At 38.7% G+C, this 27,355-nt stretch overlaps 1 protein-coding gene across 1 annotated transcript; it reads right to left on the bottom strand.

Moving 5' to 3' along the window:
* Window positions 1-228: 228 nt before the first annotated feature.
* Window positions 229-23,101, bottom strand: LOC103987364 (calpain-type cysteine protease ADL1). Its single transcript, XM_009405649.3, has 32 exons — window positions 22,924-23,101; window positions 22,344-22,528; window positions 19,926-20,176; window positions 18,724-18,906; window positions 18,448-18,583; window positions 18,196-18,326; window positions 17,989-18,103; window positions 16,857-17,895; window positions 16,635-16,745; window positions 15,926-15,984; window positions 13,870-14,026; window positions 12,637-12,910; window positions 12,346-12,496; window positions 12,153-12,264; window positions 11,883-12,048; window positions 11,716-11,786; window positions 11,466-11,557; window positions 11,152-11,314; window positions 10,931-11,002; window positions 9,498-9,875; window positions 9,310-9,425; window positions 8,913-9,210; window positions 7,436-7,755; window positions 6,903-7,254; window positions 4,942-5,262; window positions 4,727-4,831; window positions 4,445-4,573; window positions 2,373-2,753; window positions 2,148-2,285; window positions 1,716-1,952; window positions 1,187-1,632; window positions 229-822 (listed from the first exon to the last, which is right to left on the bottom strand). The coding sequence occupies exons 2-31, from the start codon at window positions 22,469-22,471 to the stop codon at window positions 1,327-1,329; spliced, it is 6,492 nt and encodes a 2,163-aa protein (XP_009403924.2). The 5' UTR covers window positions 22,472-22,528; window positions 22,924-23,101; the 3' UTR covers window positions 229-822; window positions 1,187-1,326.
* Between the last annotated feature and the right edge of the window lie 4,254 nt (window positions 23,102-27,355).

Below are 27,355 nucleotides of genomic sequence, written 5' to 3'. Positions count from 1 at the left end.
GAAAGGAGCAGTGGAAATAGGGGAGGGAAGAGCAACGGCGTGGGAAGACGAGGGGAAAACCCTGAATGATTCAAGAAGAAAATAACCGAAAAGAAACACAAGAAGAGGGTTTTAATTGGAATCAAATTATAAAGTCGGTAATCATAAAATTATGAATTGAACGGGTTAGGTATGATCTGGAGTGTAATAATTCCACGATTACAACAACAGAACCAATCCGAAGCACAATGGATCAAATAGTTCGAAAGAAATGACTCAATAATTCACGACTCCAATTGGAGGCCCTGTTTAAACATCATAGATATCGAAATTACTCGTAGAAAACATTAATACAAATGCCTGTGGCAACAAAAAAGGGAAAAAAAGAAAGGAATGGGAACTACAAAACTGCAGCTGGAGCTGGAACTTAATACCATTGCATTTTCAGCTGCATCCCCCTCGTGAACACAATGTTCATTGTCTTGCTAATAAAAGCCTCTTCCCTTTCTAATTTCTATACATGATCATCGACAATACCTACACTTGATCATGATCAGGCCCTGTTTCTTCAAACCAGGTTGCCGCTGCCGCTATTTACAAGCTCGGCCGAGGACGCCGTGCGAGCTGGGTCAAGGAGTGCCAAACGAGCTGGTAAGGCAACCGGCTTATCCAAGTACACCACCCTCGTACTTATGCGGTTGTCATGCAAAACAAAATAATCATGTGCAATAAAAACTCAAGCACAGCTGCATGGTTCTCCAAAAGAAATATAAGCCAATTGCATGATTTCTGCCAGCAGGGATTAGCTGCTGCGATTTGCACCAATACCAGCTCCAATCCAATCTGTTACAATGATATAAGAGACGAATATGAGTAACTTCATTTCAGAACCGAGCAGCAGATAGCATACTTCTGAAAATTTTAGTTTAAAAGATATATCATATAACAAAAATGAAAAGAGATTAACAGGATAAAGCTATTGATATGCTCCCCTATATTAGTAGCAAGCTGTAGTGAATCAGAAACAAGATCCCTAAAATTTACAGTGGCAATTCCAAAAAATATTTTAGATAAAATTTTTTTGAAGCTTTGATCATGCTAAACCAAGGAAGACTTGATATGTGCAACTAGTTGTGTAAATATAAATGCTAACCAAGAAGAGGTAACTGATCATTGACAATTAGATGAATGGAGAAAGAACTCATACCACTGATTGGCATCTCTTCTACTTTGTGGCACACTTGACCTGCTGGCAAGCCTGCGAGTCCCAAAGGCCCCAAGCTACTCTAGCAATGATGCAGCCCTGACCCATATCTACAAATGTAACTGCCTCAGAGAGTTTATGTTTCATATGGCCTCTAGGGTTATTGATGCTTTTGTAAAAACAGACAGTATGAATGGTGCTTCTTCTCCAGGTTGGATAGTTGTTGGCACTATTGTGTATCCTTTAGAATAAGGTTCCAATACCAATTCACATGATACCTCTCTTGAATTGACATAATCAGTCCCACCAACTGATTCATGCAAGTAAATATTGTATGCAGCACGACGTCCGCGAGTCTTGAGTATCCTCATTCCAATATAAAATAATGAAGAATCATGACTAGATTGGAAATTCCTGAATGCATTGCTCTTTCTGGAGAAGCTCACACCCTAATAATAAATGCATAGAGAACAAATAATTAGATCGGACCTGCAATATGATGTTGATATGCAATTAATGACCATATACATACCTGGGTGAGGGTGATAAACACATGAATTGGGAAAGATGCCTCAGGCCCAGTTGCTCTCAGCCTGAACTGAGGATTCTGATGCCAAGATTCATAATCTTGGCAGCCCCCAGCACTATAGCCACGCCACTGCCCATGGACAGAGTAGCGCATCTCTGGTGGGTATATTCGACAAACATATATGGACCGAAAGTGAATCTGAAAATCTTGCCAAGACATCCAAAATATCCCATCCTTTGACTGTTGAACAAGGAGATAGTCAGAAAATTTGCACAAGAAGCTTGTTACATGTGTATTTGGCAGTCACGATAATGTGACCTAGTTACTATCAAAGAATTCCTCAAGTAACACATTGTTAGCAGGCCAGCATTATAAATGACAACATATAAGACCAATTAAAAAAGACCATGATAAAAGAATTGGCTGAATAAACACCTGAGGTACATGCTTGAGCTTATGCTTCATTCGATCACTCCATTCAGGTGATGTGTCAGACCAAGCGCCATTCCACTCAACTTCATTAGCCCAGGGATTTCGAATCTGAATAAGCTTATGGCCATCTACTTCTCGTACCTGGATCACCAATTGAGAAAGAAGATATGGTTACAGCATATCTAGCAAAGAGTAATTGGGGAAACAATGTTAATAATTTCAGCATACCTGCAATATTGAGTAAGCATGTCCTTGGACAATTCCACTTGATGAAACATGTACATCTGAACCTGATGGACTACCAGCACCTAGTAGAAAACCTTCCCTTTTAAAATGCAACAACTGAGACCATAACCTTCCACTCGCAAGATCAATCTGTGCCTGAGCAGTTCTCATGTCTATCTCTTCCCCAGCTCCACCTGTAAGATCGACTAGTGCATCTTGGACAAGCCCACCTTCCAATGCCTCATAAGAACCATGGAGCTTGGCATAAGCTTTCTCCAAGACGGAAACCCAGAGTTCATTCCGTTTCCTACTAGTTGCAAATGCTGGTTTTCCAGGAGATTCACAAGGAATCCAATCATCAACTACCACAGGGACCCACTCACCCTACATGGACAAGGTCAGACTTTTCACCAACTACCATACTCATGAAATGAACAATACTGAAATATTGGCATAACACACATAAGCGAATGGTTTCTACAACAACAGATGTGATCAAGGGGAAAAGGCAATGATAACAAAATATGATACCAGATAAGGAAACCAACAGCACTCGTAAACTTGTATCTAGACCAATCTTCATTAAGACCAAAGCACATTGCAAACAGTAAAAGGTTAGAAAATGTTGATCATCAACACTAATAAATGAATGAGAATCAAGGCTAGGATATTAATAGAAATTAATTTGGTTTTACGCTAAGATCATTCATTAATGCTATTTATTTACTGTGGTAAGCTATCATAGGTTTACATCAAGTGTCAACATGTATCTATTCAATTTAAATCATTATAAGCAATTGCAAGATAATCTTCCATTGTGCCAATGTTTTTAAAAGCGCTAGGCGCCAAAGTCCCGAAACGCCAGAGGCGAAAGGCGCCCGCTCGAGCTAACTCCAAAATATTAAATTTTAAAAAATAAATATGATCATAAAAATAAAACTGACATATCAAATTGAAATTATATAAACAATGACACATCCACAATGTTTTCATATCAATGTGATATATGTGGCTAAACAAAAATATGCTAAATGGGTTTCTACTGATGGAAACCTATGCTAAAAATGTTTCTAACTGATGTTAAACAGCAAGGTTCGTCGCACCACGGTATACCGCCCAATATGGGCATATTGGTACATACCGATCCGACAAGGGACCGATGTGGGCGGTATGTACCGATATGTCGGCACACCCTACCATACCATGCGTCAATACGTTAGTACGGATCGATACATACCGTACCAACGATTGGTCGATACACCGATATGGACCGATAAGGCGAACCATGCTAAGCAATTCTAAAGAGTGGGTCAATATAGTACTAAACAACTCTAATCAATGCATAACAATTCTAAAGAGGGAACTGAGAAGAGGAGTAATCGATGGTTGTGGAGGAAGGTGGGGGAAGGAGAGGGCAGCGGGCGAAGCTGCAGATGAAGGCAGCGATGGTGGACGAAGCTGTGGATGAAAGTGGCAGCGACAGCCGTAGGGTTTCACTTATGGTTTGTCTCAGTGGGTCGGATGCGGGTTTTGTGTTAGGGTACATTAGTTGGTTCGATTGAACCAACTTGCTCGTTCAATCAAACCACGCTCGAACCCAGACCCAACTTCACACGGGCATTTGCCCGAGGCGTCCGGCACTTGTGCTCTGGCAAGCGCCCGAGCAGCACTTCATCAAAACGCCTTGCTCGGAGCAGCACTTTATCAAAACACCTTGCTAAGTGAGCGCCTTATGAAAACACTGCATTGTGCACGTTATCTGTTGATGAAATTACTGTGTTTGATGAGTTTAAGTAGCTTTGAATATAGACATGAACTATAAAGTCATAAAGTAAAAAAATATGGATTTAAACGAGCAGAATTAAACTATACATACGAAGCACAACTTTAGCATACAAAGTTTATAGATGAGATTAAAATCAAAATAGGTGTACACGATGCTTCCAAAAGTTAAAAAGAGAAAAGATAGCATAGATATCTTATCTTATTAACAGGAAGGGGAAAAAACTGGTTATCCTGTTTTGAACCCTCTTAGCTAAGAAAACTAGTGCTTTCGATAGAGGCAAAAAAGGTACCTGAATGCAAAATCGAACTGTATATATTCCCTCCTCATTGAACTCTGGTGTAATTATTACTTCTGATATACGAGACACCTCTGTTAAAACAGCAACAGCACTTAAAAACCAGCAGTCACCTAATCTACCCTGCAAGGGAGGTCAAAATTTCAATAATTTTAATGGGAGATTCTGAAACAGTAATTCATTAACATTATTAATCTTTCTTTATTTAGACATAAAGAAAAGACAACAGTTGAAAACCAAAGTTTCTTGGTGATAACGGTAGCCAATAAGCAGTACCTGACAAACATCTGAGGAGTTAACAAAACCAGAAAATAAACAAGGCCGAGAACTGATACATCTTATTTTCACTAAATCAGTTGGTCTCATCCACTCAGAAACAACCTGCAGTAGTGAACAAGCATTAGAAGGCATAACAGTAAGACAACACGATAGCAAGTTTTTTTAATTAAGCTAAAGGTTCCATGAGACAAATCAATGGACAAAATACTTGCCTGCAACTTTTGAGGAGGATTTACTGGATCCACATACAAAGAACGATCATTTGGAGGAAAATCCTGGTCAGTAAAATGTGTCTCCCCTTTAGCTAAAAGAGCCTCTTTGACAGCCATTTCAACAGATAACATACGTTGATTGATTTCCTCTTGAGTTTCAAACCGAGGTTTCCTCAGTTTTCTGGTAAAGATATCCATATCAAGTGTCACAGCTTCATGTGCTGACCTCCTTTTCCTGCCACTTGAATATTGACCATCCCAATCTACATCTTCCCTGTCATAAAGTTCCACTTCTGCTTCTTCACTTTCCCAGTCATCTACCTATATAATTTTAGGGCATAGATCAAAAACCTTAGAAGGAATAGTTAAATAAGAAGAATAAATAGCTAGCAAATATGTCATTTAGGTGTCACATGCATGGAAAGATAAGCATTTGCATTACTTTATGTAAAAGTGGACAAAGAAAAACTATAATCATTCGCCATTAAACAGCTCCTGAGTTCCAATTGCAACAAGAATGTGGAACAAATTTGTTTTAGAATAGGAACATTTTAGTTTAAGATTAACAAGCTAAAGATTTCAAAGATAGAGTCAGAGCATCCCTCCAGTACACTATCTATTCCTTTATTTTATGATCATATACAAAAAATTCTGAGTCAGACCAAATTCTGATACAATTTATAATGATGCTGAACCCAAATGAACTAACCAATCATTCTTACTATATACTCCTTACTCATATATGTACCAAAATTCTTAATGGTGCATATCCATTATGGGATAAAATATACACCAACTTTAATCCTTGCAAAGAAGTCAGTTTCGTATGACAGTATATGTTGCAATGAAATTATATTGCATAATCAGAAAAAGAGTACAAAAATAAAAATAAAAAATCAAATAAAATAGCTAACTGTGTCAAATATGCCAAGAATAGTTATCAAATAAAATAGTTATCAAATAAAATAGTTTATGTCAAATATAGGACACTTGCAACAAGGGATAAGTCTATCCTGATTAGAAAAGCCACAAAGGAAGCAACACCATGCATTAAAAGAGTTGAGCTTGAAAAGAATCCATAAAGGACTTCGGGTGAATGTTTAACATAAACTAGCATATGGCAAGTTATGAAAACTGACAATAGAAAAAGACATCTAGAAATGAAGGTACTTGGCTAAGACATAATACACAGATAAGCATGAACTGGCTCGAAACAACTCCTTTTTCAGAAGTGCCTACAACTCAATCAAGCATCTCCTGGTTTTTCATGCACAACATTGCTTGCAATGGCAAGAAACAGAATATGTATAATATATACCACTGCAGCAAGACCATAATACAAGCAGGGAAAGAATTCCTAAATCCTGGCTTACTGTTAAAAGAAATAGTCACGATAATATGATCACCCACTTATCAAACAAGCAAAAGAGTCAGTTGCAGCATTAACAAAGATATAGAAAAGTATCCCTAAGTCGCATGACCCTTGGTTGATTGAAAAATTTTAGCAGAAAGCTTCAGTAAATTAGACTAGGGGGCTGCTATTGGTGATTAAGCCCCAGACTGTCAAAGTCTCAACAAGGTTGCCACTACATGTAAGAGGGCACATCTAGAACTGAAGGGACAGTTAGATGCATCTTTTCCTTCTATTTTATTCTCCCTAGAATATCCATATTAATATGTGTTTTGATAGAAATCTATGCTTTCTGTCAGCTATCTAACAGAAATCCAATTTCGGAACTTGCTCGATCATGTTAGAGTTCAAGAATCTGGAACCTAAGACAACTTATAGTTATGTCCCCTGAAAAAGGCCCAACATCTTTAAGAAATCAACACAGATAATGTAAGCATGACTGGAACGGAGCCAATAAGGAGAGGTATATGTATAGTTTTAACATGACAAAGCGCATCATGCTCAAAAGAGTAGTAAAGTTGGTTCACACAAACAAGAAAAGCTGACATACCCTTGAAGGTGAATCACCTAGGTGCCAGACATCCCCAGAGAGATCAATCAAGTCATATGCAGCAGTGCCGACCGCAGCATGGAGTGCAGCTATCTCATCCTCTGTTAAGCACCTTCCCCATAAGAAAGCATCCATTATTTGCATTTTAGAATCAACACCTTCGCTATCAGACCTTCCAAATGCATCCAAATCTACAGGTGGTCTAACTCCAGCCCAGACACTTGTCCCCTCCTCCCAGATGCAACTAGTCCCCTGAAGCAGTGAGACACTTTGATATCCATCATAACCTCCATCTATGTAGGATGTAGCCTCACCTAATTCGGCATCTAAAGTCACCGTCACAATATGCCACCTGTAGATCAGTACAAATTTGCATCACCAAACAGGCAGGTTAAAGGAGATTGTATTATGGCCATGAATATAATACAAGTATACTGATATGAAAAACTCTGAACTGAAGCTCCTGAAGAATATCAAATGCAAAGATTGAGAAAAAAAAAAGTAATGTTGATAACTCCACTGACAGCTCATACCTTCCATCTGTTATGCTTGCAGAGCCTATACTACATTCTTTAGCAACAGTTGTCAGCCTGTCACCCTTGCTAATCAATCTGAGACCAACCTGTCCAGCCTCTATGCCTTGTTCAGAACCTGCAACAAGAATTTCCCAGCAGAGCTTCTTTTCATATTCAGTTCCTAATAGACAGACAGGACCAGACTCAGGTTGAATCATCACGGCAATGGAGAAGGTAACCCTTTGACTATGACAAAGACTAGGATGAATCTGCCCACAATGTCTGCCCGAACTCCTAGGCTCATCATCGAGTATGCATACTGCACCTTGGATGCCAGTCTGTGGAGTTCATGTTTGAAGGTTAGCGATTACACGGTCAACACATAAATAAGTAACATCTTAACATATATTCTAATATGAATACATTTCAGAGGCAAAAGAAAGACATGATATATATGACTACATCAACCAGGTGTATCTGGTCAGGACATGTCTAGACAAGATTGCCATTTGGAACAAGATGTGTTGTTTCAGAGTTCAAGGCACCACAAGTTGCAACACGCATGTTTATCAAAGGCTTCAATAATAACATTCACCTACAATTTTCTTGTATTATATAAAAGATTGACAAACAGCAGGAACTATGAGCACCGAAAGACTACAATGACTTTTAAGTTCTAACACAAGGAGAATTTCTGTCAATAAAAACTTGTCCCTAACTCGGTAAGTGTGTATATATCAAGGAATATCATATCACATACCGGACATCGGTCCCTGGCCAGACCGGTACATACAGGTACAACCTGGTGTCTGACACAGTACACCAGTACATACCTACACATAGCATGCCGGTGTTTTGAAGACAAAGAAGATGAAGGCGAAGAAGAAGCCACAGTGGAGGAAGGATGAAAAAGGAGAGAAGAGGAAGCAATGGAGAAAGAGGACGAAGGAGGAAGAAGGAAGAAGAGGAACCAGTAGAGGAGGGAAGAAGAGGAACCGATGGAGGAAGGAAGAATAGGAACTAGTGGAGGAAGGAATAAGAGGGACCAGTGGACAAGGAAGGAAGAAGGAAGAGGAAGAAGAGGAGACGGTGGAGATGGAGGAAAAGGAGGAAGCGTACAGGGGAGGACAGCGGCGGTGCTACAGAGGCGACAGTGAATGACAGTAGCGACAGTGTCCAATATCAGCTGCTCGAAGGCGATTCCATGCTCCCGGCAAGAAGAGGGCACATGGTGGATTGCACCATGGGGTACTGTGCCATTAATCAAACTACATATGGGTAGGTCACAGGTTCCATTAATTTTATTTGCATTCCTGAGCTTTAGATGACAATACTTTTGCAAATTCTAGTCCAGCATCACTTTCAGATATCTTTAAACTGTCCTATTCTTTGGCCCCTTCTAAGAGCACATCTAGTTGATGTAGACAATATCTTTCTGGAAAATTTGCAGTATATTTTCACATTTATAGAAAAAGCTTGTAAGAGAAAAGGAAACCTGCTCTGCTCGGCGAGCCAATTCTGCTGTGCGAATGTGGCAAGCAATACTGGATATGCGTTCCCTAGCAAAAGAATCATCCAAAACAGAGTCGCCTCCAACAGCACGCACTGCAGCAGCCATAGCTGCAGCCTCCCGGTTTCCAACATTGGGAATTGAAGCCAAAAGAGAAGCTTCAATCTCCTTCCATTTCCTCTCTTCTTTCTCCAATAGTGCCTTTCTCCTTTCTTTTCCTTTGCCCTCCTCTTCCCTTCTCTGCATTAAGATTTCCTCTTCCATCTCTTTTTCTCGTATATAGCTGCAAAATTATAACAAACATTTTTATCAGCATATCAACTAAGGTAATCATTCAATGTAGACATAACATAGATGTGGAAGACTATTTCAAAATGCTCACCTCTCCTGAAGAATCTCAAATTGCCTGCGATCTTCAGGCATCCATTTCTTAATCTCTTTGGCACTTAAATCAGATAGGCCTATGCTGTCAAGAAAAAGTCTAAGGCGGACTTCATCCTGACACAAGATTAAAGCACGAACGTAAGAGACATATCATTAACAAAGTTTTAAAGTGATGTATTTGCTTACTTGTACTTGTTCAGCTTTAGCAGTCAAACCCAATAAAAGAAGTAAATAACCACCAAACTTGTCCCACATATATACCCATTCAGTGTCGATTGCCTCTTCCAATGCCAGAATTCGTGCATGTGCACACATTTTTCTCTTGTAGTCTGCATCACTCAAAGACTCACGATGATACATGAGGCCATTTTTTACTCCACAAAAGAATAAACCAGCAGCAATTTCTTCATTTCTGAGACGATCTCTCAATTTCATGACATCTGCTCTTGGAAGCATAAAGTTTCCAGCTCTATCCCGTGTAACTGTAGGGTCACCAATTAAAAGAGCAGCTGAACTGGCAGACCTCTGAGGTGCTGAATAAGTACCAGCTAATGCATTTCGAGTCTGTACTTCCCACCAAATGAAATAAATTGGTATTATTTTACTAGTAATGTACATAAATTCAAGATAAAGAAATTGCTAAAATTTTGACATGACATGTAATACAACATGCTAAGATGAAACAAGCTTTATTTGAAGTTAAAAGCAAGAAGAATTTTAAATAGAATAGGATATAGCCCAGCATATCTTATGACTTTATAGTCATGGTTAAATATGGGTCATAAAATCAAAACACACGATTCACCTTGCTACAAGTTCTACATATTTATATATTTGGAATAAGTTAGAGGAATAATAGAAAGCCACAAAAACAACTAACAGGATAATTTAATGCAAGAAGCAAAAATATTATGGCAAGTGCCAATTGTACATGCTTTCTAAAAGACCTCAACAGTCCAATATGAAATATATTAGTGTGATACATCTACATATATAAGTGGATATGTGCATATAAATTCTGGCACATAAGGATGAATGCAAACAACCAAAAACATAAAGACGAACAAGATAACTATCTAAGTGACAAAACCCTAAGATCTCTTTGGGATGGGGAATTGATTTCATGGGACCTCTACAGAAGTTCCAAGCAGGGATTTCTCCAAATGCCAAGTATGAATCAAAATTTGTAAATGACTGGGGATTGTCGGGCATTGGATACATGGATAAGAATTTGAAAGGTTATGAATCTTGGGATTCAATTCTCTGAGTACCCTTGTTAACTTGAACAAGGGATTTTCATGAGGGTGGAAATGTAGTACAGGATTGTGAGGGTGGGACTTTAAAGGTGTTTAGCTTGACTTTTTATGAATGTGTCATTTGAATGATGGGATTTGAAAGTAGATTTTCCGATGGGATTTTCATGGTGTTTGATTAACATTCTCCAAAGGAAATATTTAAGGAAACCCATACAGAAGCAGGGCCTATGAAGACAAAAGATCCAGAAAGGCAGGAATAAAAGAAACAAAATCTGGACAAAATAGAAAATAAAAAAACAACATGAAAGTTATAAAACTTACAAGGTAACCTCAGAGACAATTTACTCTAGGCCGAAGACTCACCTTTGTGGCAGATCGTGCAATTGCCTGCACAACAGTGTCCTTGCTAAGACAGCGTACAGCATCCTCCATCATCTGGAAATACAACACATTTATTAGCAGGGCAGACAAGTAGAAGGCATGTACCTAAAAGGCTAAGACTATAACAACAAACAAGAAAAATAAGAGGGAGTATTCAGAAGTATGCTCGTGCTGACCCTTATCCAGAACAGGAATGTACCTACCTTACATGTCAGGCAAGAACGGGATACAGCAAAACCAAAGGCAACAACAAGAGTAATAGCTGATACAGCAGCACCAGCAAACGGAGGGTATATTTTCAGGCTAGCAATGACACCCCATCCCTCAGTTGCTAAAGCAATGCCATATAAAATAAGAATCGCATGGCTGTTGAAAAGAATCAAATTGTCAGTGATGAAAATATAAATAGGTTATCAAACATGGAAAAAGAAAAAGAAAAACATACATATCTGATGATCAAGCAAACTTTATATTTAATTTGGAAAAATTAACCCAAATAAAGTGGTTTTAGACAAACCTAACATTTTTTGCACAATCTGCATGAGCATCATAAATATAAACTGGTAAAACCCTTGGCGAATATACAACAATTGGGGGTGAAAGAAGCACCTGATAATGGAGAGGAAAAAGAGAATAATTAGTGTCATGAACAACGGGAAACAAATTATAAAGAAAGTATGAACAGGATTATGGATAAAATTATATGATATACAGAAGAATACTAAGACGAGACGAAAAACAGTTTTTAAGAGGATTATATAACATACAGTCAACGCCCTCCCTGCTAGCAGAAACAGAAAAGAGAAGTATCCTACAGATGCACCAACAAATGGTTTGCCTGCAACGAAATTAATTTCTCAACTTGTAAGAAAAACTTAGGAAAAAATTGTTCTAATTATTAATAAAAATACCAAAAGTGAATGACATTTTCCACCTTCAAAAAGCCCCAAAATAAATGCAGCCAGAGCCAGAAGAAAAACAAGAAAGCAAACAAACAACATTTGAGTCCTTGTCAGAAAGAAGTTATTTGATGCCCAATAGTGAATTACGGCAATTGCAAGGAGGATAAGAAGTATAACTAAGAGGAAAGCAACCCCAACCTGTCAAATGCAATAAATAGCTGTAAGCTTATAAAAAATGATAATCATCACAAACAAAATATATAAGATATTATATGTAGCAACAATTTTCAAACCACACTCACCGTCCAAGGTGTTATCAAACATGTAAGTGCTGATATTGCACCAAGCAATAACATAAACCCAATGCCGACAAAGACATAAACTCCACGGGAAAGTTTCCAATCATCATCTTTCCTGCAAATCAAGTTTGAAAATCTCATATTTCAGTGTCTCGAGATGCAGCTAAACGACTCTAGCCAAGACATATTTGCTTACCATTTATATAAACCAGTGAAGAGACACAAAAAGGCAGGAATGCATATCAATGGAAGTAAAGCAGCAAGAAAATCGGCCTTCATTGGAATTCTGTCCTCTCGCGAACTCACCACCCCCCAGTATGATGCGCCAGAGAAGGTAACAAGAACAACTAAAGCAAAATAAGTAACTTTTATTACAAGCTTTCACCAAAGATGATGCCGAGTCATGTAAGGCATCATGCAAAGCGAGCTAGACATGGCATATACATGGACGGTGTAGCAGCATCATGCAAATTGAAACATTACTTACTTGTGAAAAAGCCAAGGCATATAGCAGACGAAAGTGAAAACCGATATGTTGCAAACCATGCCACAATAGGCAAGACAGCAGTAAACATCAAAGCAATTGCTGAAGCTAGTGCCCATCCCAAGTACATAGATGTTGTATACGGAGAGTACGCACTGTTTTGGTCTACATTCCATCCTTTGTAGCCTAGATCATCTAAAGGCTTGGCAGATATAATGGCACCAAGAGCTACAACTGATCCAATAAATATGAATAGGCTGAGAGCAAGCAGGATGCGCTGAAAGAAAAACAAACAACAAAAACAAGACAAGAACCATGGACATGTTAGTAAAAAAAATATAATACTCGATAATCAGTACATTCATTTATAAATCTGCATACAGAAGCTTTGAAAAGGAAAGATGGCACTTCACATCTTATATTCTGAGATAGATTCAATCATAATCATGCTGGCAATGATTCAAAAATTATATTTGAGTCTACTGACACTTCTGATACATTCATCATCAATCATCTGCTAAGTAGATTTACTTGGCCATTTATAAGAACCAACAGAACATGAACCGACTTCTGCATTAGCTATAGATGTGAGACCTCAAATAGCTACGAGGATTAAAATTGCCACTTTTCACCAGTACATTATATGTTGTACAGTGTGCTCAAGCATGGCCAAGTTATTTAAAAATTGTTCTGTATCTTACATTGTTATACACAATGTTCTTTACTCAATTTGTTTAGGCATGTGAACAATCTACAATAGAAACACATCATGTTGAAAGTATAACAACAAGTCAACAAGAATAGTCACAAAATCAGAGTTGTGAGAAATCTAATGGCAAGAAGATGAGAACGGTCCCAGAAAGAGAATGAATGCAGCTAACATGTCACCCACAAGAAAAAGGTGAGGAGGGGAATGAACAGAAAGGAAGAGAGAATTAAAACCATACTATCATATGGCACCTTGGAAAAAAAATTTACTATCAGCAGATCCCAAATCAGTTGTATCCTGATATTAACCATATGAAGAAACTTCATTTACCATTAGATGCATTGCTCTCGTAAGCCCAGTGTATGGGTCCATTTGATATTAAATAACTATCAAATATGAAGAACAGAAAAATGAAGCTAAACTAGCATTTATCAATGACGCATATTCTCATACTCGTGCATAACCTTGAATGAAACATAAATGGGGAATGTGTAAGATTCAAAGTTAGAAGAAACAGAAATCCTGACCTCCTTCCTAGAGGACTGCCGACTGTCAGCATGATTTTCAAGGTCTCCTGATATCCAGAAACGGTAACCATTACACTTCCAAATGGGAACAGCAACAGAAAGGCATGCCACCATGAGCGGGAAGGTCAAAGCCAATCCTAGTATCAGAGAGGATTTGCTACAAAATATACACAAACATAAGTAATTTGCAAAAAATTGCAAAACATTGTCCATATAAAATTAACTGTCCATCAGAAGTAAAACAGATACATAAAATGTGCATAACACACAGAAGGAGAAAAGGGAGAGGGGATGGAAGTCATTTAACCGAGCCTCTATAACAGCCCTCATGGTATCTCTGTGGCACTTTGTCATGCCTCCACTGACCAATGAATACAAGAAAAAGTTGCAAAAATGGAAAACAAAAAGCAAGTAATTTCTCCTTGATCGGATTCTGATCAACCTAAACTTTTCCCTTTTTTTCCATTTTCTGATGGCACAGTGGTTGCATTCATTAATTCAACATGAACAACCAATGTTCACAGTCAATGGAAACTAAATGCCTGGTGATAAATGTTTTGAACTAATTCCTCTTTCTTATAATGAAAGGGCTCAACCGAATGGGAGAGGAAGGGAGCTTTAGACTTTACACAATAAAGAGACCAGGCCAAAATGGCTATGCCAGATGTTTTCGCAAGAATAGCACACTAGTTCCTTTTACTTGAATTGAGATTGGCACTTGTGTGAAGGGTCTCTCCATACCATAGGGATCTCCTGATGAAGTCAATCGGACAAAGTAGATTATCTCATAGAGTGCAGCGAATGTCACCATAAATTGATCCAAGGGTTAGCAGAAAAAATTAAGATATAGATTGCTGATAGATCACATACCAGATGCAGTGCATGATCGATGATCATCTGCTGCAAATTGCAGACATCAGGCATAACCATTGCTCCAAAGAGTGACCATAGCAACTGCTATCATGGTTTGTAAATGTATGTGCTATGCTAAGATTGCAGCAGTGCCATGAAACAGTATATAACGGGTGCCATAACAAGCGCTTAGGCAAATGGCAGCCGTATCACATGATAGGCCCATAGTAAGTGCTTAAAATTGAATGGCTCTAATAATCAACAAGTTCATCAATTTCAACTAAGAAGAACTCAGCTCAAGATAAAAAACCTCAGATATTAACTTTTAAACCTTATTTGGTCCAAAAAAAAAAGACCAATGGCACCTATTTTAATCGGAGGGCACAAATCCATCATTTTCACTGATAAATATGATAAATGAGTCCATCATCGCTAAATTTGCATATCATCTTTTGCTTTTGTCCATATAATTGATGAACATTAGTATTTTATTTCTTCAAGTTTTTCTGATTACATAGTGGACGGCGGATGATCCTGGCACATTGGTGATATTTTGGTATGGTAATGCTTACGAATGATCATTCAAGGTTCTCAATTTCGGCTGCTGAATCCATGCCGGTCCATGGCCTTATCTCATTGTACTACATTGGTCTGTGCATTTCAACTTGCACAAATAAGATACCAGTAATTCAAAATGTAGCTTTTCCATTAAGAAATAAACATTGAGATTTGAGAGCATACTTTATTTTCATTTGCTTAGGTTTCATATAAAAAGATAGTATATCCATGTGACCTGAGTAAAAATCTGAAAGTTGGCTTGTTAAATGATTCCATGAGTGACAAAATAACTAGCAGAAACAAGCATCTCAGAACCTAACAGAAACCTAAAGCTCACTATATTTGGCATACATGTTGGCACAACTCACAACAGTGACCTACTTGTAAAACTCTCATGTAGCATTTGTTTTTTTAAGATGGCATTAGCCCAATAAGTGGCAAACATCAAAAGTTACTCAGAAAAGCTTATCATTTTTCTAGTTCCAAGTATTTTGTAAAACCAACCAACCACAGATTCAATCAAAGATACCCAAATGGGTTCCTACTAATTGTATATTACACTTAATTGTGGAGAATGACTTTACAGCTAGATGAAAATAGAAAACAAACACATAAAGGTCCATCATGAGAAAAGAAAATAGTGTACCTTAGGAAAGAGAGAAGCAAGCCAACACATGTACTCAAGAGCCATGCGATGAAACCATACTGAAGCACAAAAAAAGAAGTCAGGAAGGATCCAGCTAAAAATAATAAAAACACTTGCAAAAAGGAAAAGGACTATAGGTAAATGCTTTACTTTAACAGTTAGGCTAGACAAAAAGCACATCAGTTAGTATGAAAAAACTATAAAATTTATTCTTGGACCAAATGTTTAGAGGAGTCAGAAACAAAAAAGGCACATCACATTAAACAAATGAAAGTTTAAAAAAACTTGAAGCTACAAAAGCGACTAAGCATGTATGATATTATACATTAAATAAAATTATAGAAATATAGTATCTAAGCTCAGTGTACAAAGCAAAATAGAAAAAGTAGACAGTACTACTTTAACCTTTAGAGACGTTCTGCTAATAATATAAGAGATTACTTTTTGTAATAAGCAATAGTATTCAAGAACTACAATTGTTCGTGTATCTGCAGTAAAAATCTTAACCTGAATCAAGAAACCAGATAACTGAAAATCACACCCATCAATTACTGAGTTCATATTACATTAAGAAAAGTACTTCTGTTCACAGCCTTCAAACAAGGTATATATATATATATATATATATAACGGAAGAAACATTCTAGGTACTGAACTTATGTGATCTCCCCATGGGAGAAAATGAAACAATCATATTTTTCCAGCTTACCTTGCGAGGTCTAGATGTCATGGACATTCCTTCTGCATGTAGAGACCATAAAAACGCCATAATCGAACAGACAGCAGGTGACAGAAGAAGAACAGAAAAACCGAATTCAAACTGCAGATAAAAGAATAAGAACAAAATATAACACAATATGATAAGTAACAAATGAAGCTACTTCAACAAGTCCAATCATGAACAGTCAACAATTGACATACACCAATTTACCTGTTCATGTGTAGCATTAATAACCGTAACAGGCTTTGGCCGGAAAACTGACACAAGAACTGTCTCCACAATGAAGACCAAACTAAAAAGGATCCAGGCACGCTCAGCAGTACCAGCCATTTGATGCATCATAAGCCTGGAAATGTTGAGCCACTTCTCCAGCCCCCGTTGTCTGAGTTCTTCCGATAAAGATACTTGATTTGGGACAGTACTGTCCAGTCTACCTGAATCAGGTACTGCAACATCTGCAGCATCTTGATGATCTCTATCTGCATCCAAACTGCTTCTTTGAAGTAAGGATAGGATCCTAGGATCCAAACCCTTTTCCTTCAACATGAAAGCAAAATTTGGATCGAGACCCTTATCCTGAAGGAGGCTAGCCAGTTCATGGTCTGCAAGTCCAGCTTTTCTTTTCAAAATAGATGTGATCCTTGGATCATTCAGTCTGTCCTGAAAAATTAGAGCAATATTTAAGTCCAAACCAGCATGATTTATTAAAGTAGCACCTGATCCACTTGACTCGCAGCCTTGGCTCTCTAAGCCACTGCTCGAACAAACAAGAAGAGAACTGTTGTGATCAAGATGTCTATCAGCAGCAGTTCTGATCATTTCAGAATCATGAACAACAGGACGACATGAATTGCTACGTAGTGCTAAGCTTGCACTCCCGCAATCAACATTCTTGTCACAATTAACATCTTCTTGGCAACTACGAGAGCGACCAAAAAGCATACTGTTCCAATTACTGCTACCACTTGCACAATGAGAGTTACTTCCACAAATATCCTCAATAGCAGTAATATGGTGACCTGCTTCAACACTGCTGCTACTTCGTTTCACACTTGATCCACATCCTTCAGAAGAGCTTGAAGAACTATTCTGTCCTTTGCGCCGAAATCCTTCCCGCAATCGTATTACAGTACTTCTTAAAGCATCTCTCCTTTCAACCAGTGGGTTTGAGACAAACAGACGACGAGAAACAGCTGCAGCCAATAGCACAGATGCGACAAAAGCATAACTTATACAATGACCCAGGTACCTGAAAGATGAAATTAAGATAAACAAGATAAATGTAATATTGTTAACATTCACAGTATATCATGGGGTAAACGAACTGAAGATAAAGGTATACCAGTAATGAACTCCAAAGCAGATAAGAAATATTCTGGATATTCCAGCAACAAATAATGCCACCACCCGACTTCTAACTAGCTCAAATGCAAACAGGCATACCCCCATGTTCCAGTCTATCACAAAATGAAATGAATTGATGAGTTTTAATGAGAAATTCACATAGAATAAGAGACAAAGGAAGAGACAATATTAGAGTGAGCATTACCAAGAACCAGAACAGCAACTGAAGTCACTGCACCCAGCCAATGTGCTTCCTTTGCTGTCAAACCATATAAGACAGAGTACACAACAAGGCTGATCATGGAACCAAGATATAGAACTCCTAGATGTAAGACCCTGTGCAAACGCGTTCAAAGGGAAGAATGAAGATGTGAATATCTGGCACAAACATATCCAACAAAAATAGCCAGGTCATCAAAATTAATGAATCCTTCGTTGAAAAATAAACAGAACTTGCCTACGGGATCTCTGCATATACAACTCATTTGGATCTGGAGGTTCAGGTAAGCAAGCAAGAGGACCAACTTCAATACAATCTGAATATGCAAACTTATATGACTTTCGAACATATTCATCCACATCAAATCCACTTCCTAAGCATATGAAACATTTATTAGTTATGTGATCAATTGTAACATCAACACTTCCCAGATATTAAAGTGTATACATTTGCAGCTCCATCATTTACAGTATAGTAACGTGATCAAATTAGAAGGAAATCTGAAAACATTACCATTAAAGACCATTCTGCAAATGAAGAGCATATTGATGGCTAGTGCAATTGCAGAAACACCAAAGAAGAATCCAGAGGGTGAATATTGCTCAGAAGCACTTGCACCTGCTGTTACATAGACAGCACAAAGCTCATATGCACAAAGCAATGCTACAGCCAGAAGAAGAAGATAAGCAACTGCCCCTGCAATGCAGAACTCTCAACTTAGTGCAGCAAACAGAGGCCATGAGACTCAATCTTAATTATCACGGTCAATAAGAAGTCTCAAACTCAGAAATAAATTTCCTGACAAATGGACCTATTCAGCAGTCTGCAAACAGTGTTCAAAGGTAAATTTACTGTTCTAAGAGGAGGCAACCTAAGGGATTCCCAGTCGAAGCCTCACTGATGGCATGAGCAGACAAATAGATCTTACAGCAATTGAATATTAGCCTATAATATTACTGTCAGCTGTATCTCAAACAAGGACAGTTCTTATCTAAGAAGCTTGTGATTAAACTTGGTGGTATGAAAAATTGAGCGAATTTCTGTATCTTGAGTTGGTAGGGACCTAGGGATATCAGCACACTTGCACCTCCTCTGCTAACATGCCTAGGCACTTTCATGTCCAAGTTATAGCATGTTAGTACTTTGTTACCAATCTCATTGGAGCCTATACATGCTCAACAGGCAACGCATCAATCTCCAAAGAGTAATTTACTATACTTTCCCTAATCTATATCACCATACACATTGCTAACCATAACTAATGCTGGCAATCCATCTCAGATAATCTTCACTAACTAAAAGTGCAACTCAGCCAAAAGTGTTTTACTCCCTTCATCATCCAACAATAACATGCAAAAGAAGTCAAGGCAAGCCACTACTATAAAAAAAAGGGTACAAAAAAACCCATGAAATCAAGAATGCTTATAATCCAAAAGAATAAGTAAAGAAGATAGCAAGCAACTACATGAATGAAATGGAATGAAATACAGATATTAAGAACTCAGATACAGATCATAAAGGATAACCTGATGAAACAAGAGTTATTCAGACAAGGAAGCCTAACTTATAGATCAAAATTCCTAACTGCAATTGCAGTACCAGAACAATTCTAATGGTTTTAGTGATTCACATAATATCAAGTGCCATGTACATGAAATCTAAAAATAATTGAATAAATCAACTACAATATTCAAAAGTTGGAGAGATATACATACTTGAGCTTTGCCATTGTGTCCTCCACCAAAGCATTATAGAATAGAATGCCAGCAAAAGAGCCGTGCCAGCCATTATTACAGCCAAACCGATTATATTCCGTCTCAGAAGTCCAATAACAATAGCTCCCCATGTTATTAGCACGACAATGGGAGAAAGAACAATCACCCATGCAAGAAATGACAACACATTGCTAACTGCACTTAACTGGGGCCCTTGTATGATATCTGGCCATTTTCTTGCATATATCCAACTGAAGGTTACACAAAAAAAGATATACATTATAAACACCAATGACAAGAAACAATTCGCAGTCAATAGTCAGCATAGTATCATGTAAGAGAAAAAACTACAGGTCACATGGCAAATTGCAGCTTCAAATTGATTACCATTTTCTTAAAAAAAAGGCAAACAATTCAATTTATTACAATCAGATATGTAGTTCATCAAATAAAAAGTATAGATCAATATAAAATACTGAATCAAATTTTAAAAAAAAACATGACAGAGAAGCATTTAAGAATTACACAAAATTTACAGAAATCCTATCAAGCTATTATGGCCAAATCTGAAAACCTGCCAGACCAATTAGGAGGCCAACTTGAAAGATGGGGAGATCTAATAGTCGTATTTGTCTCCAGTTCATGAAACCAAAACAGCCCATTTGAAGCATATTCAAAAAAATAATCAAAACATTATGCCTTCCAGAATGGCAAGGAAAAGCAACATCATAAAGGAAAATCTCAAAGTTACATACTAAAGCAACCTATTATTGCAAATTAACACTGAAGCACATGATCTATTATCTCCCATCTAAATAACAGCAAGTCATTTTCACTTTAGAACAAATAACCAAAGGCATATGTAAGACAGACAAAGGTATGGGCCCACTGAGTAAGAATAGAAACTGATCAAACCAAGAAGTATTAACTTATGTACGATGAACAATAATTAGATTACTAGTTTGGCTCACAGAAGTTGGAACCACTTGAAATACTAAGTTTCAAAAGACTAAAAAGAAGTACAAATTAATAGTTTACACAATTAGCTAAAGTTTAATTGCTAAAACCATGCATGTAGGATGAACGATAGCCCAGCCCCATTGAACTTGAAGATGAAGCAAAATCTGATGTCATATTGGTCAATGTAACAATCAAGAGTTCTACAAGGAAAACATAACCATTGATTGTACATAAGCTCATTAGAAGCAAAAATATGACAATGCCAACTTGTTTAAAGACATACTAAATCCCAAGATAATTTCAGTGTAGCCAACAGTCCTCATGCAACAGTATACCAAAGAAATCAAGTAACAAAATTTGGTATCATGTGTCAGCATTTCAAATTTGTTGTGGACCACCCAGAGTCTATCAAACTACAGAAGTTTGATGAGTAATCAAAGACTGCATAGTCATGAAACCAAAGATTGAACGTACGTAATTAATTCAGATCCTACCCTCCCCCCCCCCCCAACCCAACAACAATCTTACATGGTATCAGGGGGGAAATGCTAGATTAAAATGAGTTAAGACAATAATCTAAAATAGGGAAGCTGACAATAGCAATAATCAACTAATACAGGACCCTCTTCACAACCATTATGATTTCAAGACTTCCACTGGCTGGAGAAAAACACATGCAGAAGCTTTATATTAGAAAAAGGTGATACATTCCACGTTCATGCTGTTTTAATGATCTTGTACCACCTTCTTATAAGCCTAAAACTAAGATACTCTGGTCCAAGGAAAACCAAACTCTCCTAACTGCTGCTCATAATTTCCAATAGATTCCTAGAGGGTCAAGATTCTTGGTGGACATTTCCAATAGATTCCTAGAGGGTCAAGATTCTTGGACATCATGGAGTATAACGCCTTAAAAGTTGCATAGATTTATTTTCATGACAAGCACTTTAGACTGACCCAGTTATGAGCATGAACAAGAAAATAGATCCTTGTCTCCAAGAACTTTGCAGCAGCAAAGTTTGCAAAGCGAACATGAAGTGGCAAGCACCGTGATGTATTAACAGATGGGATGCCAGAGTTAGAAAATTAAGGTTGCTGTTCCAGAAAGTTTGCAATCTCAAATCTTGATAGCTTCTGGAAAAACCCATCTACTTGATCCATTACGTGTCCTGCGTATATCGCATGGCATGAAGATCTCACTCTAGAAGAGTTAACTCATGATATACCCTGTCAACGAAAGATATATGGACTAGATTCTCCGTTTGGCAATTCCAAGGAAGATCACAATAACCCAAAGATACCACAAGATCCACTGGTGAGTTCAACAATTCAAGAAATCGAGCATGATCGTGCTCGTGCTCGTGCCAGAATTGTTCCATGGCAAAAAGCCACAACGGACAATCAATGGCCACTACCACACAAAATAAAAGCAGCATCCAAGGTTTAAAAGGATCGCACCTATATATCCTCCACGGCCTCCAATTCACAGCCCAGAGGATCCAAAAACTGAGAGGACTCAGGACACAGAAGAAAACCCCACAGACGGTGCATGCCAGAACGACCTGATGCTGCTCGTCTCCTTCCATGCCTTCTTCTGCCCCCCACCCAGTTTCTAGTCAAACCATGGAACCGGAACTAGATGCCTGCAGCAAAAGAACATCAAAGATTCAAGAAGGCAACCCTTCCAAGACCAAAATCAAACCTTCAAAGAGCAAGAAGTAACCCTAATCCAACCAAGAAGCATACAAAGAAAAGAAAAAAATCAGCAATTTTTCGTTTCAATTCGAACCTCCCAAGATCCGACCATTTCTCGAAAAATGGTTCGGTTGGCAAACGCACGGACAGAAAAAGAAACAAGAAAAATCCAAGAAGAGAAAAGATTAGGACAGTTTGGACGCCGACCACGTCGGAAGATCAAAGATCAAGCGTTTCGAACAAGAAGACTCGCGAGAGGAATCTTGATCTGTGGAAGAAACCCTAAATGGGAGAGGGTTAGGTGGGGGAAGGTGAGACACGGGGAGATGGGGAAAGGCCGTACCTTTGGCTCCCGGAAGCGGTGTTCTTCCCCGAGCCGTCGCCGGGGACCGAGCTGGAGCGAGGGGGAAGAGCGAGAAGCCGGAGATTTTTCTACTCCCGCGATGAGAAAACCCTCGGAATTGAGGATTTAGGAAGAATAAGGGAGTGAGACGGGGAAGAGGAGTCAGCCAGTGGGAAGAGAAGGTGACGTTTGTCAACTCGCTTATGCTGCCGAGGGCAGCGATATAAAGCGACCCGACCCGCGCGACCGACTGAGTCAGCCGGCCTCCCATTTTCCTGGGTGATGCATCTCTCCCCGCCGTGGGACCCGCAATCCTATTCGTGGAAGCTACGTCGACCAGGGGGGTTCTGCTGGTTGGTTCGGCCATGGCGAGTAAAATGGGAGCTTAAAGACCAAAGACGCCAGGGAGTGACGATGCTTTCAGGACCTTTTCCGTGTTTGGTGTTTTGTAAGACCAAAAAACACATTTTTAATGCATTAAATGTAAAGGAACGAATAAGAAAATTGTGTTGTTTGCAGGGAGAAAACATTTTCTGCCATTCATGATAGATGAAAAAGTAAAAATATTTTTTATAAAAGAGAAAAAAAAAGAATCGAGGAGCGTAAAAGTGGATCACTAAGTGACACTTCTCCATTCGATTTAAGAGACATGAATAAAGTATTTATTTATTATTATTCAATCCAATATGGAAGAGGACAACAATTAAACACACTTTGGATGCTTTCTATACATAAATGATAGTGTGACTCGATATGATTGGTATATCGACAAATCGATATAATGTGAATGGCATATGATCGATATCTTAACACTAAAAAATGAGTTTAGTTAGTTTAGACATATCGTCATCGCACAAAAACAATTTTCTTCAAGAATCAATCCGAAGTTAATACAAACTTGATCGTCGTAACGATATTAGTCGGGAATGCCCTCAACTAATTAGTTTTATAGATTTGACATAATTAAATTATCAATAATTATAATTCATAATGAGATTGACATGAGAAGTACCTTTGTTATCTCATTCAAACTCAAACAATCAAAAACTACACTAAAACAAGTTAAACTTATATTTCAAATAGCAAATAGAAGTATGAATAGGGGGGGTCGACATCTTAGGAGAAAATTATAATGATTTTATGGAAGGATTCTAACGAGCTCTATAACTGGAATGGTTAGATAAGATGAGATATGTAAGGGAAAAATGTGGGCAAAAAAAATACATTATTATAAACTGCACATTCAATGGTATCGATTTAATTGCTTTGTATAGAGTTTAATGATCGGGAGAAAAAAATTTTAAGATCAATTTAACCAGAAATAGATAAATCACAAAAATACTCTGTGCAAAGTCATGTTCATCTTGAACAGAGACAGTGAAACAGACAGAAGAAGAAGAAGACAAATATTACTGCAGAACAACATGAAAATAATAAGAGGGGATAAACTAATTTACAGCATACTACCAGTAAAAACTTAAATGTGGACAAATGTGTGTGTATCATGGAATCAAAGATGAGCTGCTCGGTCCTCCGAGTCGCAGTGGACTGGCAGCGTATGATTCGCTTTGTCCGATCTCACGTGATGGTCCAGTCGATCACAATCGGAGCAAACACACAGCAGCAACATTGAGCTCCCCACCCCTCTCTCTCTCTCTCTCTGTTGATACAGTTGATACATAGGAAATTAAGTAGAACACGGTCTCAGCAAATCCCCGTCGCTGTACGGTCGCAGTGACCGCTTGGTATGTCTGAAAGGGTAGACGATGGAAGGAAGACGGGGGATGCGTTCATAACACCGCGTGCTAATCGCGATATATAATTTGACTCTATTAATCAGCGGTATTGTGTGTCATATCATTCCAAAACTGGTAGAATCAACGACGTTTGTAGGGGAGTGCACCGAATTCTGCTTTCACGTGGATCAAAGCCTTACTTTCTTGTGACCTCGAAGGCCAGACGAATTGCTGGTTTGAAGTCCAAGCCTATGGGACCAAGAGGACAGGTAGAACAAGAAACCAGGAAAATTAGAGCACCTACTGCTGCTGCTGTGGCTGTGCGTTTGAAGTGCAGGAAAGAATGGCGTCCTTTTGTTGGCAGGAAGGCAGGGCAGAGTCGATTGGGAAGAGGCGAGTCGCAACAATTTAGGATCACGTGCTCTTCTAAAGTAACGTCATCATCGATGACAGAAAGATGGAGACGAAGGCTTGGCGCTACTACGCTGCTCATACACTACCCATAAATACCATGCGTTATCGTCTACGATGGAATTTATAGATCGGTGAGGATTTCTTTCGCTTGTGATTGCATGATAACACAAATGATTGCATTCTGAAATATGCAGACTGGTCGTATTCTGCAACAGAAGATAATGCCACAAAGAAATCCATTTCATTAGCAACCCAACATGCCGAAAGATCACGCAGATGATAAGGATGGGGCCAGATGAACACAGTAGGGGATGCATTCTTCGTAGTCGAGCCTCCGACTTGGCCCAATATAAACACACATGCTAGCAGGTCCAATGCCCTGTGGTCGTGTCATTCCACAAAGGTTCCCTTCCACGCTCGACAAATCTTTGTGGTGAACCTGTGGACCGACAGTCGATGAGACTGATTTCGATTTGAGGATCTGATAGACACTCGGATATTTGATCGGATTATGGTTGATGAAACGTATGACGAAGCCTATGTAAGGATCTCTGTGCCCTTCACCGACTTGAGTGCAGTGCAGGGACGCTTCCCCACACGGCAAAGCTGATCCATACATCTTCATAAATCAAACATGGAAGACAAAGTTGTCGAAAGGTGAAGGCCGGCCGGCGAAGCCGATGTAATGATGTTACCGTCGATGAGGTGCGAGAATGACTGGGAGAAGATCCACTAATTGTCTTGGAGAAGACAGCCTTCCCTTCCCACAACCAACGAGGGCGAGGTGGAAACGGAAAAGGAAAGCTCGGTGTGTTTGCGAGACTTGGGTTACGCGACTTCCTATTGCCCTTTCGTTTCCGTCACGTTTTCGCTTGTTCTCTTCTCCCCTCTCCTTTCCTCGAAAGTAAAGAAGGGAAGAAAGCAGCATTCATTATTGTTGTTCGAGGGCGGTGTTAGGCCGGACGTGGAAATGGAATCCCACTTTAGAGCATCGTGCTTGCGAACGCGGGAGACTCGGTGAAGTCAACGGTCGGGTCATATCGGTCAAGCCATTGTCCTCGTCATTTACATTCATACGATGCATATGAACAACTTCCACTCGCACATGCTAATCATAAATGTATCATTTTTTTAAATTTTATAGATATATCATATAATAAGAATAAATAATAGATTTTTTTTTGCTTTGTTATCATCTTTAAACTATAACTTATTGTCATTCTATAAGATTATTAACGATGATATCAACATTTTTTTTTCACCCTCTTCAATTTTTTTTATGATTTAGGGAACAATAATCTCTCGAATATTAAATAATAAAATAATATCAATCTGTATTTTTTTAATATCAAGATTAATTTTTAACCGATTGATTCGCTTGATGACCCACTACCACCTAGACGATGAGATGGGCGAAATAACCCACACGTCTATCTTTCCCAACAACAAGTAGCAATGAGGTGACCTTCCATCACCAATCAATCATAGTTTCGAGAAAGGCATTATAGACCGGCCGTCGAGAGTATTAACCCATGGTGACAAGTCTATTTACCCTCTTTTCGATCGCCTGGCACAAGCGATCGTCGTTCGCTTATCCTGGGCCGACGTCAACATTGAAAAACGATACCCCTACAATCATTCCTCACTAATGATGCACCACAGGGAATTATACCGATTGACCGTCTTTATAAATGAGCTCCCGAAGGACATATGGGCACGACCTCATCAATCATCAACCTTCATCCATCGGCTACTCATGTATAAAAGTCAATCCCCAGGGTTTGAAGAGAGGGTCGAAGAGAGAACTTTTACTATTCATACTCCAACTATACTAATTTTACCATCGGAGAGATCAGATTGGGAACTCCCCGATGTTGACCACTTGTGCAGGGACCCTAGCAAAGCCAACATATACGTTGGATTGTCTCCAGAAGACTCGAGGAGGCCTAGGTCACCTTTGCTCGACACATAATCCACCTTACTTCAGTCCGACCTTCCTTAGCTCAGGTCCTATCACATAATTATCACACGAGCCATCGAGCTTACACCTTCGAGATAGAATCTGTGTCGATTCCCAATCGGTGACATCAAGACAATAACAATTTTCATCCTCATCGAATTATTTGTGTGAGAAGCAAAAAAACTCATCAATAATGTACACATGAGTGGTGATGGCTTCAAGTTGAGATCTAATTTTCCATCGGACTAAATCATCCCTTAAAATTCCGATGCATGATTTGGTCCCTTACAAATCAGATAATGTGCACCACATTCGATATCGA

Source organism: Musa acuminata, chromosome BXJ3-6, assembly GCF_036884655.1.
Source record: "Musa acuminata AAA Group cultivar baxijiao chromosome BXJ3-6, Cavendish_Baxijiao_AAA, whole genome shotgun sequence".
Lineage (NCBI taxonomy): Eukaryota > Viridiplantae > Streptophyta > Magnoliopsida > Zingiberales > Musaceae > Musa > Musa acuminata.
Note: the sequence above shows the minus strand (reverse complement) of the source record. Positions and strands in the feature narration are given on the sequence as shown.

What these genes read in the sequence shown, in the direction of transcription:
- LOC103987364 (XM_009405649.3), bottom strand. Translation starts at nt 22,471, where the DNA reads ATGGAAGGAGACGAGCAGCATCAGGTCGTTCTGGCATGCACCGTCTGT. An exon ending in TTGCAGAATGGTCTTTAATG is followed by an intron (nt 18,584 to 18,723) that starts GTAATGTTTTCA and finishes TCATATGCTTAG; the next exon opens with GAAGTGGATTTGATGTGGAT. An exon ending in CTAAAGCTGAACAAGTACAA is followed by an intron (nt 9,426 to 9,497) that starts GTAAGCAAATAC and finishes ATCTTGTGTCAG; the next exon opens with GATGAAGTCCGCCTTAGACT.